Below are 23,322 nucleotides of genomic sequence, written 5' to 3'. Positions count from 1 at the left end.
ATGGTCAGACCATGTGCAAAACGACTTGGCGAGCGTGGGGCGTATTCGACGATGGAGAGATGCGACCTCGAACCGTGTATTGTGACGTCAAATTGTTGATTCAGTGTTATCTGTTTAGATGTAGACTAAATAAATGAATGAATTTTCCAAAAATGTATTTTTTTTTAATTTACATGGTAGCAAATTTCAGAATTTGCGCACATACATGCATATAAGTGGTTTATTAGTATCTCAAAACATGCTCACATTTGTTATCTAGCTTCCACTGAAGAAATTTTTGAAATCCCTTTCAATTTTTACGTTTTTGGTTTTCTGAGAAATTTTTTTTTGTACATACTTCTATATGTCCCTCAATTAAAATCATTTGTTTCTTTGAAAATAAAATCAGAAAAATAGGCATATTTCCATATCATATCGATTGTTATAGTTATGTTTTCAATATTAAAGTGAATTTGTTGCAAATACCATACATTTTATTTCATAATTCACGAGATTTTTTGATAGATTAATACGTAACACATCTGCGTAAGACGTACGAACGCGAAACATTCTGAAAAACGATATTATTCATATTTTGTTTTATAAACAACACCAAGCGAAAACAAAAGAGGCTCAAGACTCTAGCTCCTGCTGTGAGCTTTCCGTTAAACTCGTTAAATTGGTCGACGCCTTTTGGTTTAGCGACAATCATCAACCAGACGCTGGCGTCACTTGAGTTCAGTTCGCTTTCTGGAGAAGTCCATTGATTCCTGTTCGTTATTTTGACTTTGTTGGTGTTGTAGATTTGTATCTGTTATCAGCTTGTTATCAAGGATTTCGATCGAAATAATGACACATTTCCACCTACAACTGTTTGCAAATCGAATCAAAGAAGTGTCTAGAATTTATCTTCAACAAGTGAAATGGATTAACGCCGGAGTTCTGCCGGAGATCGGGAAGTTGTTGCAGGTGATCGATTCAACCTGTTCGAAGCAACGCATTATGAGTCAACGAACGTACGTGTTCGACAACGTAGAAAGCGGAAGAGATATTTTTCAATTCTACCGCTCTGTGCAGTGCTGTGGGGTAAGAAATTATAATCTTCTTACTGATTAAAATGTGAAACCAAATTATCCATGCCTATGTTTACGTTATTCTTTGAATGTTTTTGTTCTTCCCATGCTGTGTAAGCAGAAAACTCTCTGGAACAGCGACACTTTGATTATGCACATTCAGCAGCACGACGGCCTGCGGGATGAGCTCGACAACAACGATACGAAACGCTTGGTGAGTAATAATGTGAAGAACAACACGATTCGATTGAAATTTCAAGACTAGAAGGTTCGATGCTCACAAAGCGTTTTTGAACTTGTGTTGGCGCGCGCAAGTTCAAAAACGCTGCAAAATTGAAGGAGTGGTGAAACGCTGCTTGCGTTCACCGATTTAACAATTTACGCGGATTCAAGAGTAAAATCAGCAGTGATTCAAATCGTTCGAGGCTGTCAGTTTGAATATGGATCTGGAACATTAATTTTCCAGCAGCAGTTCTAGATTAATTTTTTATACCATAATAAAAATAAAATTGGTATGACGCTCAGTTCTATTTTATGCAGATTTCAAACACGAATGAATCACGAGATTCAAATATTTCTCAATTGTTTTGCTGTATGAATGCGTCATTTTGTCTACGGACCAATCCACTTTGCAATTACGGCGCATTTCTTGGCAGCAGCATAATGATTTCATTTAATTGAAAATTTAAAAAAACAATACCAAATTTTCAAAACGACTTATTTGCTTTTGTAAACAACAATTCAAACGTCGATTTGGCGAATCTGATAGCAATCCCGCGCAAATCAACACAACCAACGGATAGTGTCTACTAACCACGTAGTACAAATTTTCAACCACCCTGTAGTATTCAGAGTAAGCGGCTAATGATTTTAGTTTGTATAAGTGATTCTAGACTATGATTTGATTCTGCTATTGTGGATAGTACATTAAACATAAGCAATCAAATATACCAATCGTGAAATTCCATATTTCGCGTGCCCCAATTTACCGTACAATGTGGCAAGTTTTACATTAGACTTGATTCGAACTCTCACTCGAATACTGATCACTATCGTGAAAGAATCTGTGCATGATTGAGTATTTGAGAGTATGGAGAGCAACATATTGAATTGTCTGACGTACTTTGTTTCATTTAAGCGTGTGCCAATGAATCGGTAGCTTGTGAGGGGCTGAGAGAGGTTGCGCGGTGGGGTATGGCAATGTTAGCGCATTGCTGCCACCGCAGTGTGAGATGGTGTTGGTAGCGCCATCGGGTTGAGTAGGAACGACGAAGATCGCACCGGCAGTTTGTTGTCGAATTTAAAAACGAACAGTCGCACCGGCAGTTTGTTGTCGAATTTAAAAACGAACAGTCGCACCGCTCTTCAACGGCGGATTCCATACAGCCGTTTTCGGCTGGCGCCACAGCTCGCAGATGGCCTGGGGAGGGATCGTCATGCCCTTGGACATAGTCCTTGCTGCCCCTGTCACCCGTCCTAATAAAGTATAAAATATTGGAGTTTAGTGTCGTATTCCAGCCGAAAACGGCTGTATGAATCCGCCGTTGAAGAGCGGTGCGACTGTTCGTTTTTAAATTCGACAACAAACTGCCGGTGCGACTGTTCGTTTTTAAATTCGACAACAAACAATTGTGAATGCAAGCAGACCTTCGAGGCATTTTTGTGTTTATTCTGAAGCGAGTAGAATGCCGAAGCATATTGACGTAGGACTACGTCTGTGTATTCTATACAAGAGTACACTTTGTGAAAGTGAAGTACTCCGAGGCATTTTTGTTTATTCCGGAGCGAGCAGAACTCAGAGGCATGTTGACGTAGGACTACGTCTGGGTATTCTATAGAAGACTACACTGTGCGAATACAGCGCACGACTCCGAGAATTTTTTTGTTTATTCCATTTTGTGTTCATTCCGGAGCGAGTCAAATCCGAGGCATTTTGACGTAGAAATACGTCTGTGTATTCTATGGAAGATTACACTTTGCGAATGTGAAGGACTCCAAAGCATTTTTGGTTATTCCGGAGCGAGTAGAACTCCAAGGCATTTTGAGGTAGGACATCGTTTGTGTATTTTATAGAAGAGTATACTCTGCGAATGCAGAGCAGGACTCCGATGCAAGTCCAAGACATGTTCGTCTGGGTATTCTATAGAAGACCACATGAATGAAGAGCAGGACTCCGAGACAATTTTGTTCGTTCCGGAGCGATTAGAACTCTGATACAAGTTGACGTAGTATTACGTCTGTGGCTTCTATTAAGGAATACATTTTGCAAATGGACTCCTAGGAGTTTATTTATTTATTCCAGAGTGAGAAAGAATCATATTCTTATAAAGTTGAAAGAGTAGGGAAGGAGAAAGATGTAGTATTCAGAGTAAGCGGCTAATGATTTTAGTTTGTATAAGTGATTCTAGACTATGATTTGATTCTGCTATTGTGGATAGTACATTAAACATAAGCAATCAAATATACCAATCGTGAAATTACATATTTCGCGTGCCCCAATTTACCGTACAATGTGGCAAGTTTTACATTAGACTTGATTCGAACTCTCACTCGAATACTGATCACTATCGTGAAAGAATCTGTGCATGATTGAGTATTTGAGAGTATGGAGAGCAACATATTGAATTGTCTGACGTACTTTGTTTCATTTAAGCGTGTGCCAATGAATCGGTAGCTTGTGAGGGGCTGAGAGAGGTTGCGCGGTGGGGTATGGCAATGTTAGCGCATTGCTGCCACCGCAGTGTGAGATGGTGTTGGTAGCGCCATCGGGTTGAGTAGGAACGACGAAGATCGCACCGGCAGTTTGTTGTCGAATTTAAAAACGAACAGTCGCACCGCTCTTCAACGGCGGATTCCATACAGCCGTTTTCGGCTGGAATACGACACACCCCTCTCCCCTAGTGAACTTTAGGACGTAGGTACTTATCCTTCATCGATTTGCTCGCAACAAGTCGCAAGACGCAGACGGCATTCGACGCGGAATCTTGTCCCATTGTTTCGTATTGAAAATTTGTTCTTCGGAGTTATGGCCAAAATATATTTTTTACGAGAAAAAATCTCACTCACTTTTTAGGCACTCACTCTTAGCTGATTTGCTCTCAATATGTTTCAATGTTTCATTCGACGACGAATCTTATCCCATTGTTTCGTATTGAAAATTGGAAAGATCGGACTATGGGTTTCGAAGTTATGGCCAAAATTCATTTTTTACATGAGAAAAACGTACAAAATTCTAACTCATTTTTCACTTATCCTTAACCGATTTGCTTACAACATTCGACCCAGAATCGTGTCCCATTGTCCCAAAGATCGGACTATGGCCTCAAAAGTTATGGCCAAAATACTTTTTTTTCATACCAAAAGTGCGTAGAAATTACTCACTCGAAACAAAAAAACAAGAAAGGCGCATCACCGCTAGGTGGATTAATCTGGGTTTTTTTTTAATATTTTTCCTTCAAAATACACGGAATTTTCGAATTGCTGTGCGTATACATGCACGATTTTTGTTATTGAATTCGACATTACATGTAATTTTAAAATTTGGGGAGACTTGCTCGCCTATGGGCAACAGGGACTATGTCCAAGGGCTAGACTATCCCTCCCCATGCCATCTGCGAGTTGTGGGGCTTGCCTAGGATGTGGTATGGTTTGACAGTGGGCTCTGTTAAATTCCTGTAAAAAGCTGTATATATCCGCAAGTAGGCCCCACCAAAGCGACAGTGTGCCGCTCAAAGCGCACAAGCCCAAGTCCTGGTGTTAGGTGGGACGCTAAACAGCCCTGACACGACGCCCCTCCGACGAGACAGGAGGTTTGCGCAGGCCCAATAAGCCGCCTGGAAAACCAATAATTACGAACAATATAAGAGATAATGCGACTCGATATAATCGGCAAAGAACTAGGCGACGAATAAAGGATCACGATTGGAAGCTTGGAACATGGAACTGCAAGTCGCTAGGTTTCGCAGGTTGCGACAGGATAATCTACGATGAATTACATCCTCGCAACTTCGACGTCGTGGCGCTGCAGGAGATTTGCTGGACAGGACAGAAAGTGTGGAAAAGCGGGCATCGGGCGGCTACCTTCTACCAAAGCTGTAGCTGGGTAGTATGCGCCAACGCGTGATTGGGTGGCCGTGGCAGCCAATCAACGCAAGGATGTGCAAGCTGAGGATAAAAGGCCGTTTCTTCAACTATAGCATCATCAACGTGCACTGCCCACACGAAGGGAGACCCGACGACGAGAAAGAAGCGTTCTACGCACAGCTGGAGCAGACATACGATGGATGCCCACTGCGGGACGTCAAAATCGTCATCGGGGACATGAACGCACCGAACGCACAGGTAGGAAGGGAGGAAAATTTCATCACATTTAATGTATAGACCGGTCATCGGACCGGATAGTCTGCACACCGTATCGAATGACAACGGCCAACGATGCATAAACTTCGCATCCTCCCGCGGAATGGTAGTCCGAAGCACCTTCTTTCCCCGCAAAAATATCCACAAGGCCACATGGAGATCACCTAACCAAGAAACGGAAAACCAAATCGACCACGTTCTAATCGACGGTAAATTCTTCTCCGACATCACGAACGTCCGCATATACGCCGGAGAATTTTTAGAATTTCGAGTTGAAATTCCGATAAAGTCAAGTCTACATTCCAGTTTTTCACGAAGATTTCGTAGAATTTCCCAATCGATAACGTAAAATTTCCCGTTACGCCAAAGAACTATCCGTGAATATTCCGATGCTTTCCTTGAAAATTCCATGCAATATCCAATTCAATAATGAAATCCTAAGAATTCTCGCGTAACATATGATTACGGCTTATAAACCAAAACCATGATTTTTGATTTTCTGGCATGAACGATTGCTTTGTAAATTATTCTTCATGCTAGTTAAAACTCCGTACTTGATATCTCTTAAGAAACACATTAATTGCTATTTTGAGTGAACGTCTCATGAACCATTTGCACCGTTGTGGTTTTTAAGTCCTTTGTTGGCGCCCTTAACTACCATGCGGAATGTTTGCTTTGGTTTTTAGGCCGTTCACTTTATATTGTTTATTTAGAAAAACTAGCTTCAAGTTATTTTAAAATGTATATTCTTAATAGGTTTTCGATATATCGCATAGCAGAACTGCTCTGGCTAACAAATCTAAACAAATCCGATGGTGTTAGTAGCTTTGAGCAAACGGCTTAAAAACCAGACGTGTTGCCGGTGATGCGAGTAAACGGCGCGATTTTTGTTTTAGCTGATATTTTGTAGATTTCGAAGGGTTTTTCAATTAATCTTGATCTGCTGTTATAATATAACCATTTACGTATAGTATTGACATGGTTTTGGAAATGAAATGAGTTTCTACTTCAATAAATGAATTAAATTGGTCATAGAAAATTTGAACCTCATTTTTTTCGGTTCAGCTTTGTTGGTTTTTCGGCCCTAATCATATGTTGCTCGAGAATTGTCTCCTAAATTCCGAATAAAAATTCCGTTTAAATCCCGAGTATTTTTCCATGAAAATTTAGAATTTTTTCCCGTGGTACGTAATCCGGGGGAACATTCATCACCGGAGTAACATTGATCAGCCGATAGTCCGGCCATACATTTGTCGGATCAGCGGGGATATACTGTAGTTTTTAATCCGGAAAATTCCGAATTAGCGAGATCCGGACTAACGAGTCGTCGGACTAGCGAGGTCCGGATAAGCGGGGGGATACTGTACTTATAGTGAGTTAGGTATCTTATTCGTGACTAAATTTGCTGCCGAATGATTTAACCTTTGGATAAAACTGCATTTATTTTTCGCCAAAATTTGAACAATAAAATCAACATTAATTATTGAACTTTCGGCAAGCTGCCAAAAAAAGCACTCAAAACAAGTATAATAACAAACAAATTAAGCTCGTACCTATAGTTGTGTGATAAGCAATCTTATTTTCTTGGTTAATCCATAGTTTTTGTTCCGAAATTTTGATATATATTGTTGAAAAACCAGATAATTCCACTGGCGGTGATGATGTCTTTCTCGAAACAATCGATGCACATCGCCTCAGCGTAAGAGATTCCAACTATAATTGCCTACCTTAAAGCGTTTGCATACGTTTTCTCTATAAATAGATGATTGATCAAAGTTAACCCAAATTAAAAAAAAATAAAAAAAACTCGGCAAAAACATTTTTAAAACAAGTTTAAAATTACCAAATAATCAAGAACAACCACCTTATATGTTCTACATGTAGCACTACTCGTTTTAAAAATATGAAGAAAGCTATGATTACTTACACTTACGGGGGAAAAAATGATCAATGTTCCCCCGGATTACGATACTGTATTTCATGAAAAAGAAGTCAGAGGTAGCTGAAAAGATTTAGCAGCATGTTAAAATGGTTCAAACGCAATTCAACCGAACACCAAAGGGGCTGTCCATAAACCACATAGACTCTTAGTCTACGACTACTACTAGTACGTAGACTTTTAATTTTTTTTAACGATTTAGAGCACCTCCACGGCAGGCCTCATCGCTATTCTTATAATAGCGCTCCTTCTCGAGTGCTATTTTAGGATAGCGCCCCATCTTCCCACCGGTGGTTTCTGTTTTAGGTATAGCGACTTCGTAAACATATCAAGTTCTCACCGGGCGTTGCTAAAAGTAGTCATCATCTTCTTCAATGGCTCTATATTCCAACTGGAACTTGGCTAGCTGCTCAACTTAGTATTCTATTAGCATTTCCTCAGTTATTAATTGAAAGCTTTCCTGTGCCCGCCATTGTTTGAGTATGTGTTTTGTGTAACAACTATGCCCAAGGAGCCCACTCGAAAACATCCTTGGCCAAATCAAGAATAGCGCTCGCCATCTCCGGAGGGCAATTCTACGCTTTTGCTCGCAAGGCTAACTGGAGACCCGTCATAGTAAATTTTATCACCATTATTCCTTCTGGATTTCTGGATCCTGGAAATTTCCTTCGGAAATTTATACTTCCAGTCGAAGAAAGTTCTTCTGAAATTTCCACCAGTTTTCCTACAGGAATCTCTTGACAAAATCCTGCAGAAATTCTTCCAGAGTTTTTGAAGGAAAACATATGTAGCAGCATCCGGAATAATCCGGAGAATTCTCTTGAAAAAAAAACTATGTTTTCAAACGAACCACAAAAAAAATATAGGGCAATTCCAATACAAAAAAAAACGAAAGAATCTAGAAGAAAGCCTAAAACTATTCTGGGAGAACTGCTAAAGATTCTTGAAAGAACACAAAGATTGCTGGAGAACTCCCGGAAAAATCTTCTAGGGATCCTAGCTGAATTTCCAATACAATAATTTTTAAACGAACTACAGCAAAAAAAAACTTTCTGGAGATTTCTGGAGGAGCTACTTTTACTTGCAGGACATACAGAACAATTACAAAAGGAATTTTCGGAGGGAATCCTGGAAGACCTCCTCGAATTAACTTGCAAAATAAAAACAGGAGAATTTTCATTCGCGAAAAATCTATGAATATTTCGGGCTCTAGCTGGGGCGAAACGCTTCTCATTATAGTTGATTAATTACTGTAATTACGTCGTGAAGTTGTATTGGGGCACTAGATCCAAAAAAGATAATATTTCCCTTGCTATTTAATTTACGGCGAAATTATTCTGAAAAAGAAAAACAAATTTTCTGCAATTTTTATCAATACCAAAGTGACGTTTCACAAAATAGCAACCCTGTATGGAAATTTAGCAACCCAGTATGGGGCGCTAAATTTGGAAACTCACGGCTAATTTTGAGTTGCGTTCTTATTTTACATTCCTGTTTAGATACCTCCGGTGTACAAGTGAGTCCCTATAAAGGGCTCGGAAATAGCGATAGGGACCCAGATGGGGACTCCCGTGGAGGTGCTCTTATACAGCAGCTTTGCGTGAAGTTCACTCGTTTGATTTTTTTTAGGATTTTCCGGTTTTCTTTTCTCCATAAAAATGTAATGAATTTCACTGAAGTAAAAGTCATGGATTTCACCAGGAAATTCTTCTGTGTTGAGCAGGAAAATTCTCCAAAGTATTCTATAAAAATTTTCAAAAAAAATTCAAAATCTTCACTTGGATTTTATTGCAGATTCTACTAGATTTTTTTTATTGTCGGCAGCTGGGAGCTGCGGATAGAGTCAAAACGAGTGTCAAAGGATCTCCAAAGTAAGCTGTCAAAAAGTATCCATCGCATCGAGAGAGGTTTTGTGCATTTTGAGCGCAGCCGAGAGAGTACACGTAAAAATCAACTCATACTAAATATACTAAATAATGTAGCTCATTTTTTAACAAATTTCAATTTTCTGGCGTCATTTTAAATATTTCGATGGATTCAACATAAGGTACCCCGGGAAAATACGGGGTAAGTGGGTACTATGACTGCAGATGAATCGATGAACGTTTTTGATGGTAACAATGTTCAAGGAAGATGAAGCAGAACTATCAACGAATTCACCCGACACAAAAATATTTGGAATCAAAACCGTTTGAGGCACCATACTAATGCTATTTCTTGATCATGACTTTAAACTACCGGTAAAATCTATTATTTTTATTTTTATTCAATGGATTTCCAACTAAATAGTCGTTTCTAAATTTATCATTGATGTGGAAAGTGAATATTGTGAGCAATTAAATAATTGTGTGTCATCGAAAACGATTTAAATTTTTTAATTAAAGCCAAAATCTGCTACTTTCATTTGTCCTTGAGTTTTAACATATATGGGGCAAGTGGGACATATTTGAACAACATTTTCGATAAAGCTATTTTGATTGTCTTTAGGTGGTTGACTAGTGAAAAATAACTTCGTCATTCATATATCATATGGGTCTGAATCAGATGCAGTTTGATTTCCTTGTTAAAAAGTATTGTACAGTTTTTAACCAAATGTGTATTTTACATTCTGAAAATCATGAACGCATGAAGAAGAGCAATGGCTATAACTACGCGATATTCTTCCGTTTACAGCGCAAATAATCTATTTATTCTACAATAGGTCAACAGGATTTGTCTTGTGTTTTGTTATTTTCAACTTCAAACTTCAGATTTTCAGATAAACAAAGTGCTTAACACATAAATTGGCTATTTTGTTCTGTTACAAATAAAAAAAAACTGAGCATCACCTGAATAAAAACGTTTCTGCTGAAATACTGATTTATGTAATAATTTGTGTTCTAAAAAGAGAAATATTTATTCATACGATAAGTGAATAAATATTTGCTTATCCTTGCCACCTTAAACATTTAGGGGAACAGACGGCTTTGGCAGGTTTTGTTCTATTATTGGCAGGGGGGTTTTTGTCGACCGAATTTTATCAAATTTGGCCATAATATTCTTTGATATACAAAGAATGTTTGGGCCAAATTTGAGCATAATCAGTCATAAAAAACCCCCCTGCCAATAATAGAACAAAACCTGCCAAAGCCGTCATTACCCCTAGTACAAAAATAAGCTAATGGAAAACAAGACAACAGCAAAATAAACAGTAAATCGGCTGTTGTCTTGTTTTCATATCTACTAACATTATAATCCCTTTCTTGTTGCAAAAATAAAGTCCTACATGCACCCAATCTCCATCCATGATCTGAAAATACCAATACTCAGAAATAATATGAACAGTTTATCTACATTCCTCAAATTAGTTTCGTTCGACAGTTGAAAACAGAATAGGTCCCACTTGCCCCGTTTGAAGGGGTAAGTGGGTCCTGAAGGAAAATTGATTTCTTGCACTTTCAATATTTTTGTAATTGAATAAATGGCTTCCAACACCTCTACACTTCAACAATGGAAGCATATAATGATGTATCAGTGGTTAATGTTCTGAAATAACCTGTTTTTTAAGTATGCTTTAACGATTTTGCTGAACTAGCGTTTTTTTAGGTCCCACTTGCCCCGGGGTACCTTAAGTGGAGGATATGAGATAATTTAACATTCGACACGTTAATTTATACGATGCAGTAAATTGACGAAATCTTTGTAAATTATTTTATAAAGATAAACACAATGATAATTCGATGAGAGAAAATCATAACGTGTACATTGAACACCGAGAGGAAATTTGCGAGTTTCAAGCAAAATATCTTGAAAAGAAGTACAGCTCCCAGGTCGGCAGGCACTTCTTTGGAAACTGTGGAAATTGAATTATGTCGTACTTCAACGGATTTTTTTAATTTACAAAGGAAGCATTTTGGAATATCCAAGAAAAAGTCTTTGGAATGCCCAAAAGATATTCTTTGGAAATTGTAAAGGCGATTCTCCGAAATTTCCATGAGAAAATCTTCAGAATATCCACTGGAGATTTTCTGGGAAGTCCCCGGAAATTTTTTCATTATTTCGGAAATTCTTCGGTATTTTTGCGAGGAATTCTTTGGACATATAAGCAAAATTCTTCGAAATTCCCGTGGATAATACTTCGTAAATATCTTCGGCAGTTCTAATGCAAATTCTTTGGAATTATCGATGGAAACTCTCGGGAATTTCTAAATAAATTGTTGAAAACTTCCACGAAAAATTATTTGAATTCCCCACCAAAAACTGTTTGAGTTTCCACAACAAAAAAAAATGTTTGCAGTTTTTGTAAAAACGCCTTTGTAATGAAAATTTATTCGAATTTTTTACGAGTAATTCGTAATGAATCCGGTCCGATTCCACCGCGTGTAGCCAGCGTGTTCGTGGCCTTCCACGAAGTCGCCGGCCCCTATCTGGTTCTCTGTTAAATATTGTTTTCGCTAGTCTTTCTTCCGACATTCGCACTAAGCGATCAGCCCACTGAAGTCTGCCGTATTTTATACGATTCACAATATTTTCTTAATTGTATACTTGATACAGCTCATGATTCATGCGTCTGCGCCACACACCATTTTCTAGTTTCCCTCCGAGTATTGCACGCAGCACTTTTCGCTCGAAAACCCCGAAAGCTTTCCCGGCCTCTTTTAACGTCCATGCTTCATGTCCATAAAGGGCCACTGGTAGAATCAGAGTTTTGTATAGAGCAAATTTCTGCCAGATCTCATAATAGCGCCTTCGAGTGCAATATTGAACAATTCTCGCGTGATTTTTGAAAACGTCGTAAGTCCAAAAGAGAGACTCTCTTTGTTTACTTTCTCTTTCGATTATTACAAAGCCATACTAACATTTATATTGGATTTTCCAGTACCGATCTAAAGAAAATAGCTTTGTCTAGTGTGCTGAGGTGAAAATATTGCAACAAATTTTAAACTAGCCTAGATATTAGCAAAAGAGAGCGTAATAAAAGAGAGTCTCTCATTTGGACTTACGACGTTTTCAAAAATCACGCGAGAATTAATTTCGAAAATCCGTCTAAGGTCACAAACGAGGTTGACACTTCGTCTACAATCCGAATACTTAATTTAGAGCCATCTACCGTTGCACGTATCAGTCTAATCAGTTTCGCCGGAAAACCATATTCGGACATTATCTGCCACATATCATTTTTCTTCACTGAATCGTACGTTGCTTTAAAATCAATGAACAGATGGTGCGTCCGCAAGTTGTACTCCCGGAATTTATCAAGGATCATCCGCAGGATAAACATCTAATCCGTCGTTGATGGGCCCTCACGAAAACCTACCTGGCATTCGCCGACGAAGGATTCCTCACGCGGTCTCAGTCTGTTAAACAGGATACGCCACACGATTTTGTACGCCGAATTCCCTCTGTAATAGGAACACTCTAGTCTGTGCCCTTTCTCATAGATTGGGCTTATGAGGCCATCCAACCAGCCGGCAGGTAGTTCTTCATCCTCCCATATTTTCTGGATAATGTGGTGGATTGATCGAAGCAGCTGCTCACTTTCGTGTTTGAAAAGCTCGACCGGGATCTCGTCCTCCCCAGCAGCTTTACTGTTTTCCAGCTCGTTTAGAGCCGTCTTAACCTCGTACAGCGTTTGTGGTTCCACAGCTTGACCGTCGCCGACTATGTCCAACCTGCTCCTTAATACACCTTCGTTTTCACCGTTCAACAAATCTTCGAAGTGGTCCTTCCACCTGGCTGCCACCATAGTCTTGTCTGTCAGCAAATTCCCCTGTCGGTCATTGCACATGGCGGGCACTGGCGCAGTCTTATGCCGCACGCCATTGATAGTTGTGTAAAACCTCCGCATATCGTTTCTATCCATGTTCTCCTGCACTTATGCTACAACACTCTCTTCGTGTTGCCTTTTTTTCTGCGGTGGATTCGTTGCTCGTCTACCCTTGCTACACAGTACCACTCTCTGCTGGAACGGGTACGAGCCACTAGCATTCGACTCCTAGCAACATTTTTCTCGTCCGTCACTCGCTGGCACTCCTCATCAAACCAACCATTTCGGTGGCGTCGCTGTGCAGTGCCTAACACTTCCTGCGCTGCTGTAGTCACAGCTTCGTGGATATTTTCCCACAATCTGTTGACGTCGCCAGATCCGGTGGCATCTCCTATCCGCTCGTCCAACTTCTGGTGGTACAAAAGATATTTTAGTTACCAGATAAAGATTGTCGCTGTCGTCGCTGTCCGGAACATCTTTTGCTGGCCAGGATAGCGGATCTAAATGTCAATGAACGAAAAATATATGCGATTTGACAGTTAGGTACCACACATGTTTCGGACAGAAGAACAAAGGGAGTTTCGGTTTATGTTTATTCAATGTTTATCTGGTAACTAAAATATCTTTTGGTGGTACTGTTCAGCAACTCCTTCAACTGACAAGCGTTGGATATTGAAACGCATCGTTCTGTTGTTTCGTGCATTCGTGACGCTGGAGAGTCGCGCGTGAATTTTTGCAACTACAAGGTAGTGATCCGAATCGATGTTCGAACCTCTGAAGGACCTTACATCTATAACATCCGAGGAATGTGGTCCGTCGACCAGCACGTGATCTATCTATGAGCAAGTGTCTCCACTCAGATGTTGCCAGGTGTGTTTGCGGATATTCTTACGTGCGCAGTAGGTACTACTTATTGCCATCCCTCTAGCAGCAACAAAGGTTACAAGTCGCAGACCATTATCGTTGGTAGCGGAATGAAGGCTTTCCGTACCAATGACAGGACGAAAGAAACTTTCTCTTCTGATCTGCGCATTTGCATCCCCGATGACAATCTTTACATCGTGTGTTGGCGCAAGGATGTTATCGATCATTTAGTAATCTGCGTTCGATCATTTAGTAGTTTGTCAATAACTCATTCCAGAGGCCTAATTTCAAAATGTATTGTATGGTGGACTTTTAGTGCGAAGGTTTTTCTACAACTCTTCTTAACAGGTCGATGTTCAAATTCCACTATTAAAGGAGTTACGGTGCTCGTTGCTATACTCAAACTAAATGATAATAAAATATGCAATCATTTAGTCTGAGTTACTGCTACTAGCGATATAGCTCCATTCTTAGTGATATTCAAACAACGAACTGTTAGGCAGAGTTGAAGATAAACCTTTGCACTAGAAGTCCACCATACAACACATTTTGAAATTTAGCCTCTGGAAAGAGTTATTGACAAACTACTAAATAATCGAAGGCAGATTACTAAATGATCGATAACATCCTTGGTGTTGGGCACTCTCCGTAGGCCTTATCAAGGCTCTCATAGAACTCATTCTTCACACCATCAGGCTTATTGTTCGTTGGAGCATAGATGCTTATCAGGCTATAGTTGAAGAATTTGCCCTTCATTCTCAACACGTAAATGCAGTCGTTTATCGGCTTCCACCGGATAACACGCTTCAGCTGCTTCCCGATCACCATGAAGCCAACTCCTCGTTCACCGCCGCTATAGTAGATGTGGTACTTGAATGAAGTGTTCGCTATGGGATCCACCGCCCGGAATTCAAGTTCTCCAGTTCTGGTCCATCGTATTTCCTGGATGGCTGCCACACTCACGCCGACCTTCTGCAGCTCACGAGCCAGGAGCCCAACACGTGCGGGTTCATTCAAAGTTCTCACGTTTCAAGATCCGACTTTCATATCGGGTTAAAATTATCGATACGATAACCGATATTTTAAAATGCGATATCGTCGATAATTTACTCGAAAATATCGCCGATATGACTTTATTTGGTGATGAATGTAAACATGTCTGTCACAAGAAATGTTAAAACATGTTAATCGACTAATTTGATCTAAACTTTTCTCACAGACTTCTGAACTAAACTAAACCAAACTGCTTCATAGTCCAAATACAAGGGTTTTAAAGTTTGTCATTTGATAAAAAGTATCTTCTCAAAGTTCAAAAATTTAATTTTTACTGGGAATGAAATATATGACGTTTTCATTTTATCTACTCTTGATCATAATACATTTTATCAAGTGGTAAAGCTCGCAGATTAAAAAAGCTAATAGGAGCCAATTTCCTTTAAACAACTTTGCCAAACAACGCTTTACAATCCAACAGTACACTGCTTTGACCGATTCAATCCGTATTTTTTCTACATATTATTTCAATTTAATTTTTGGTTATGCCGGTACTAAAAGTGAAACAAACTATGAAAAAGTAGAGCATAAATATTATTTTTGTTGCACAATGTTGATAGTGTGGCTTTAAAAACCGTTGAGTAGCTAAAATGACATCATGGACTCGTTGATTATTTATTGCATAGCACATTTTTGCTATATAAGATAAAAATGTTAGAATAAATATTATTGTTTCGCTTTGTATTCATTATCGGGTATCGGACCCGACATCGATATCCAAAACTCGATATCAAAACGTTATCGATATTTTATTAATCCAATCTATATTATCGATAAATGCTACATCGTCACAGCCCTAATTTTAACTCTTTCATTTTTTTCTGTTCAAATCCACAGGCCATCCTATTCAACCTTTATGTACAAGTTGGAATGAAGATTTTGGAGATATACAACAATAATTATGAAAATATTGAACAGTTCACAGCGAATCTTTTGCTGAAAGCAGCAGAGTATTTGGACAGCATTCAATCAAAAAGCGTGAGGAGCGATCATTTCGCAGCGGACACTTTCACAGAAGACGTTACCTTCGCCAAATGGAAGTACGTTTTTGATTACACATGTGCCACCTGTACTGACAGTGGAATCCATAATTGCCGATATGAGGGTGCAATTGCGTGGTTTCTTATTCATCTCAACACTATGTCAATAAACGCAATAAGACATCTGGGAAGTAAAATGCATGCATCACGCATCGGCTTTTGTCTACCAGACAGAGATATTCCTCCAAGTCAAACTTTGGTGCCGCGACAAAAAGAACCTGCCATTTATCAGCTGTCGAAAGCGGCCAAGTATCTTCAAGAAGTCCGCGAAACGGAACTTGAAATACTTTGCACCCTCGGTATGGAAGTCCTAAACAACACCCCATATGAAGCCGTAACTACCTATCTCAAGGCAAATCTAGGACCTCTTATACCTAAGATGACGATCGAACATTTTGGCTCACGTGTCATTGGGATCGGTAACCACGAATCTGATCTAGATCTGTTCATAAAATCGGAAATCAACATGAAACCAAAAAACGCGTACAACAAAGTTCTTGCATGGGCGAAGGCAAATCAGAACAGCGTCGACGTTGAAAAACAGATCCCAGAAGGTCCTAAAGTTCTCCGCTTATTTGTTCACACCCTGAAACTTAGGCTGGATGTTACATTCGACAGTCCTTATGTTGTTGGCAACGGCAAAATCATCAACTACTTTTTTAGACTGCAACCGATGGGCCGTAAACTGTTTTACTTACTCAAGCAATGGAAAATGTATGTGGGCATCAGCGACAAATTCCACAATAATGTCCTCACCAGCCTCATTATATTCTACATGCAATCGGAGCAATACCTTCCTCCCATCGCCCCTCTGGTCATCGGGCCTAAAAAGATCAACAATCTGTACAACACCAACTTTGAAGAACGTATCACTCTGTACAGCCTCCCCATCAATTTTCTGACGCTGGTGCAAGAATTCTTCAACTACTGGGCCCTATTCGATTGGACCCGGAACGGTGCATCTTTGAGTGAAGCTAGGGTTCGACCGAAACATGTCATCAATGCTCGAAAAACGAATCCACCGATGCTGATCACCGATTGTTTCGACGTTACCCGCAACGTTGCCGGCAATGTTAACTCCGAAGACTACCAGAAGTTTGTCCAGGCATGCAAGGAAGCATCGGACGTTCTGAAAACGAAGCTGACTATTTAATTATGTATTAGTGATAAAGTTCATGATTATCAAAACGCTATTTAATTCATGACTTCGATTTAAAATGATTCATATTTGACCTTACATTTATTTGTAAAAGTTGCTTGCTTTGAATTAGCTTCAACAAGACTATAACACGCCTTGCTTGCTTTTATATAAAACATATACTTAACAAAGCTATTCTATATGGACTTCTAAATGTTTTTAAGCTAAATAACTTTGTAATAAATTGCACAGGTTGTGCAAAATTTTAATGCCTTCGAAATTCAATTTTAATTACGGATGGATGAATCATATCTGCCCAGCCTGCGTTTTAGATTGGCTGTGTAACTTCACAGAAAAGAGCTACACTTTAAAAAATCATCACGTCATATGCACATGAAAAATCACGTAACTGATCTGTCTTGAACAAACGACGATTGTTACATGACGTACTAACTGCTCACTAAAAAGCTTGGTTGACATGACTGTATATCACCGTAAACAATTTAAGTTAGGGTTCTTTCACGAATTACGTAACGCTAAATTTGTTGATTTTGGACCCCACCCTTCCCCACGTAACACTTTTTGTATGGAAGGTTTATTTTTTTTGTATGGATCGTAACGCTCGGTTCGACCCCCTCCCTCCCCTTACAGTGTTACGTAATTTGTGAAAGGCCCATTAGATTGTATTAGTGTGATTTAAGCTCCTCAAGTACTGGAAGATCCACTCCACATTTGTTTTCAGGTAAATATGACGTGAAGATTTTTCAGAGGTTCCCTTTTTCTTCAGCAAAATTGTGCATCAGTATGTTGGCTTTACAGGAAAAATATCGGATGTCCAGTTTGACTAATAGCCTGAAGACCCACATATCCGGAACCTTGGGAAGATTTCGCTTCTGAGAGCATGCAAATGAATCTAAAATGTTTAATCATATACCACATAGTTTGATAGTTCTGAACACTTGATCAAGTTCAGCCATCCTGAAGGCCAAGCTAGTGATTAATTTTCAGAAATACGAGACCTACTCGAGATTCGCGAGCTCAGCCCACGGTATCTCCAAGAACAGGCAAGACTTCGTCCCACATACCCGACGTTGTTCTCCACTGCGTCGTTAATGGCTGCTTTAACTGTATTCCAGCAATCCTCAAGAGGGGGCCCATCGAGCTCAACAACGAGCTCGGCAACGCTGCCTCGAGATACTGTGCGTATGCAGTGGCGACATCAGGTTGCTTCCGTCGCTTTACCTAGGTCGTACCGCGGCGGTCGTCGATGCCGAACATTGTCGATGACGGTTAGTTTTGGCCGCAGTTTAACCACAGACAAACAGACGTAACACTGAGGAAATTCCCATCGGCCATGAGCTCAACGGTCGTTTTAAATTCAACTGCTTGCGAGTTTCACGTCCAGGGGCGCGCGCGTCGTATACCTGTGTATTTGACATCTCACACTAGCGCCTTCTTTTGACAGTGTTGTACTAAACTTTGTTTCGCACAACATGCACGTTAGGTGGTGCTAAAATAACTGGGCGATGGATTTTGAAACATATTGTTCTAGCTGTTACGTCTGTTTGTCTGTGGTTTAACCATCATCAGATAGTGGTCAGAGTCGATGTTAGCTCCACGATATGTCCTGACGTCGATAATGTCGGAGAACTACCGTAATCTGAAGAAGTGACGTATGCGCCTGATTATAACATACTAGTTTCCCATTTTTCTGTTAAAGAGCACGATGAGTACTACTCGTTAACACCATTTTCGGAAAATGGTTAAAACGTCACTTTTTCAGATTACGGCAGAGAAGTGCCGTCCATCAATCATAACGTGATTCTGTCTTCAGTGGTGATCTCCAGGTGTACCGATACGGAAGGCCTTGTTGGCAGTAGGTGCTGCGAATGGCCATATTCTTTCCAATAGTCGGTCTGAACTCCTCCTCTTGGCTAACCTGAGCGTTCAAATCTCCTATGATGATTTTGACGTCGTGGCTAGGGCAGCTGTCGTACTCACGTTTAAGCTGCCTGTAGAGTGCGTCCTTATCTTCATCAGCATTACCGGAGTGTGGGCTTCTTCTTCTTAATCTTATTGGCATTACATCCCCACACTGGGACAGAGCCGCCTCGCAGCTTAGTGTTCATTAAGCACTTCCACAGTTATCAACTGCGAGGTTTCTAAGCCAAGTTACCATTTTTGCATTCGTATATCATTAGGCTAACACGATGATACTTTTATGCCCAGGGAAGTCGAGACAATTTCCAATCCGAAAATTGTCTAGACCGGCGCCGGGAATCGAACCCAGCCACCATCAGCATGGTCTTGCTTTGTAGCCACGCGTCTTACCGCACGGCTAAGGAGGGCCCCATGGAGTGTGGACTATGGACGTTAATTATGATGAAGTTGAAGAATCGGCCTTTGATCCTTAACCTGCACATTCTCTCATTGATCGGCCGCCACCCAATCACGCGCCTTTGCATATCGCCCATCCTTATCAAAGCTGTTCCCAGCTCGTGTGTGTTGCCGCATCTCTGGTAGATGGTATGATGACCTCTAAACGTTCGCATTATAGATCGCTTCCAACAGACCTCCTGCAGTGCTACGATGCCGAATCCATGGTCCTTGAGCACATCGGCGAGTATGCGTATGCTCTCGATGAAGTAGAGAGATTTGCAGCGCCACGAACCTAGTTTCCAATCGCTAGTCCCTTTTCGTCGCAGTGGTCTTCGCCGATGGTGCCGGTCCATACTCTTTTGTTAATTATTCATTGTGTAAGTTTTTTTAAGGCAGGCTTGCAGGGCCTGACACCAAACCCCTTTCCGGAGGACCTTGTGGTGACCTTATTAAGTTTTGAAAGAGAGTTTGTAGAGGACTAACGTAAGACAAAAAAGTGTTCTTCAATCACTAAGAAAGTCCAACAAGTCCGTATGGCCTGTCCATCAAAGTCGTTAGTCCGTCAAGGTCGTCTAGTCCGTCAAGGTCGTCTAGTCCGTCAAGATCTAATGTTCTGGTGTTCGAAGTCCGGATCCGTCACACCAAGTTCTTCCAGTCCATCCGGTCTGACCATGTGGTGATAGCTGTCTTCCATGCCGTGGCAATTGTGCGGACTTGGAGGGACAAACTGGACGACTCAGACTGACGATCCGGATTTTCACGCAGAATGAATTCTTGAATAACGAGTTTGACGAACAAACGGACTGGGCGGAACGGACTGGAAGAACTTGGTGTGACGGATCCGGACTTCGAACATCAGAGCTTGACGGAATAGACGACCATGACGGACTAACGACTTCGACGAGCTAACGACTTTGATGAACAGGCCAGACGGACTTGTTGGACTTTCTTAGTGATTGAAGATCGCTTTTTTGTCTTATGTTCGTCCTCTTCAAACTCTCTTTAAAAACTCTTATTCCCGGTGAACCACGGTGCACAGTTTCACCACAGAGAACAAACATGGAGGCTCGAACAAAATTTCTTGCAAAACAAACAAACAAACCGAACCTCAACGCCATCGACGTCGACATTGCAACTCACAATCTAATTTTGACAACACGATGGCGCTGGTATGCTCCAGAGACTAAGTTATTATATAGAGACACGCGGAGAGAATAAAAGCAATTCTGGCTTCACGGCCAGCAGACAAAAATATCCTGTGCGATTGGCAACATAAAAATTTGGTAGAACTTGAAGTGACTCTCAGTATGAGCAGTTATTTCGTTTGCTCCAACCATATATCCTGCCACGTTCAGCACCATTGCCATATACTGCAACGACAAATATGATGAAAATGCAGTAATAATCTTGGTATAAAAACTCCAAAAACAGCTTAATTTAATTAACTTTTCAAACTTTTTCATATTTTCTATCATGTTGATTACAATACTTATCTCGCATTTAGCACCGATCGATAATGTTTGTTTACTTTGCTCGTTTGGTACCACGTTTGACGGTTCGTTTGGTACTTTCGGCTTCACTCTGCGTGGGTCTCTATCTATAAACAATGTCTCTGGTATGCTGGTATGCAATCAGTTTTTGTTCAAATCGGCTTTTGGAAGACCTCGGAGCATCGGACGGAATCGAGTGAGCGTGGTGGAGCTGGGTCGTTTTTTGAACCACCCTGCTACTGGGGTGGTTATTTTAGTTACCAGATAAAGATTGTCACTGTCGTCGCTACATACGATTTGACAGTTAGGTACCACACATGTTTCGGACAGCAGAACAAAGGGAACCGAAGCGACAATCTTTATCTGGTAACTAAAATAGCTTTTGTACTGTCACAAGACACCTCCCTCCCCCCCATAAAATGTCACATTTTGTTGTAGACATTCCAGCTACGTACCTTCTTCGGCAAAGTCTTTCGGTATCTTCCAAGCTATATGCTAATGTATTTAGTCACGTAATTGATGATAAATTGAAGCCGCTAATAGCAAAAATGTTAAAAAGTACGTTTTCCCATACTAATCTCCATGCAAATTTAAAACACGATGCGGCATGCGAGGTCGCAACCAATCGAGCCCATATTTTGCACAGTTGATTGGGGTTCCAAAACGATTCTTAAAAACCTTGATCTCACTTGATCGGACGAAGTTTGCGTTTTTTCCATACAACTGCGCCCCATATATATACAGCAACAGTTCGCTAACTGGGCGCGTTTTAACTGGACTGTTTTTTAACTGGGCGTTCACTAACTGGGCCAAAGCCCAGTTAAAAAGCAGTTATCCGTAAAAAAACAACAACAAAGACTCGGTGACGAGGGGACTCTGAATGGCATATTCTTTAAGCTTCATGTAAAACGCGATCACAACAATGCATCGCGAGTTCCCTCGTCAGCCCAGTTTAAAAGCTAGTGTTTCAGCCCAGTTAGCGAACGGATGCTGTATATCAGGAAAACAATTAATTGGAATTTTATCAATTAGAATTCAGGTGCTGCGAGATAGGGGGAAAGACGGCTTTGGCAGGTTTTGTTCTATTACTGTCAGGGGGGTTTTTGTCGACCAAATTTCATGAAATTTGGCCACAATATCCTTTGATATGCAAAGAATGTTTAGGCCAAATTTGAGCATAGTCAGTCATAAAAAAGCCCCCTGCCAATAATAGAACAAAACCGGCCAAAGCCGTCATTCCCCCTACTAAGTTTAAAATTCAAAAAATACAAATTGTGGAATTTGACATTTGAATTGGCCAATATATCAAAAATAAAAACTGCTTTTTTTTTAACAATTTGACCTAGTGCGTAATTTTTCAACGCGTCATTCGAAAAAAAAAATGATAGTTTGTATGTATAAATTTCAACATATTTGTAGTTCACTGTCAAAATTTCAGCTCAATCGGTCATCGGGGTACAAAGTTACAGCTTGTCAAAGTTGACCATTTTGTATGAAAAACGGCTTCCGCTGCTATTATTCTGAACACAGGTGTATATAGAATTTCAAATCCACAGGTAGGTAGATTGAGGTTAGGAAAACACAGGTAGATTGAGGTTAAGGAAACGCCACTGTACAAAATTTTAATTATACTAACAAAACAAATTCGTTATTTATTTTCCAATTCAACGATTTTTAAGAACAAAACCAAGGTAAAACAACAACTTACCTTTTTTCAATACGTCCATGTACTTAAATGTTGCACATATTGTTCATTTGAGGTAAATATTCGGTTATGTTAGAAATTCCTCTTCTTACCAGAAGTTTCAATTGATTGAACCATCTTTTTAAAACGCTCTTTAGCCGTCCTGCTCTTGCTGAAGCAACGTGGATTGCGTCCCTCTTGCAAAGCCTTAACGATTTGCTTCTTGTTCTTCTTTATTTTCTGCTGCAAATGCTTATGCATTACGTGTCTCGGGGGTCCTACTCGAAGCGGGACTACTTCTTCATTCGGATTCGGATCAACAACTGGACGTTTATTTTGCAGCAGCAGCTTTACATACCGGTCTTCGAGATTAGCTTTTAGCGCATCAGGGTTGTATTTCAAATATGCATCGATCTCGTATAACAGATCCTGCTCCAGGAAACGTTGCTTTTGCAGTCCCGTTGGAACATGCTCAAACTTGAACAGCCTTTCCTTAGTTTTAGCGACCGACATATCGATGGGAGTGGCAAATTCCATTGCACCTCTTTTAGTGTGAAATTTGACAGCGCATGTCACAA

General features: G+C 40.3%; 1 protein-coding gene across 1 annotated transcript; it reads left to right on the top strand.

The window, feature by feature from the left end:
- Positions 1–673: 673 nt before the first annotated feature.
- On the top strand, positions 674–17,471 carry LOC134225618 (uncharacterized). Its single transcript, XM_062705825.1, has 3 exons — positions 674–1,065; positions 1,174–1,266; positions 15,851–17,471. The coding sequence occupies exons 1-3, from the start codon at positions 829–831 to the stop codon at positions 17,204–17,206; spliced, it is 1,686 nt and encodes a 561-aa protein (XP_062561809.1). The 5' UTR covers positions 674–828; the 3' UTR covers positions 17,207–17,471.
- Positions 17,472–23,322: the final 5,851 nt, after the last annotated feature.

This window comes from Armigeres subalbatus, chromosome 3 (genome assembly GCF_024139115.2).
Source record: "Armigeres subalbatus isolate Guangzhou_Male chromosome 3, GZ_Asu_2, whole genome shotgun sequence".
Classification (NCBI taxonomy): Eukaryota; Metazoa; Arthropoda; class Insecta; order Diptera; family Culicidae; genus Armigeres; species Armigeres subalbatus.
Note: the sequence above shows the minus strand (reverse complement) of the source record. Positions and strands in the feature narration are given on the sequence as shown.

Excerpts from the sequence above, each read along its gene's own strand:
- LOC134225618 (XM_062705825.1), top strand. The coding sequence starts at position 829 with ATGACACATTTCCACCTACAACTGTTTGCAAATCGAATCAAAGAAGTG. Across the intron at positions 1,066-1,173 it reads GCTCTGTGCAGTGCTGTGGG|AAAACTCTCTGGAACAGCGA; the intron begins GTAAGAAATTAT and ends CTGTGTAAGCAG. Across the intron at positions 1,267-15,850 it reads ACAACGATACGAAACGCTTG|GCCATCCTATTCAACCTTTA; the intron begins GTGAGTAATAAT and ends TCAAATCCACAG.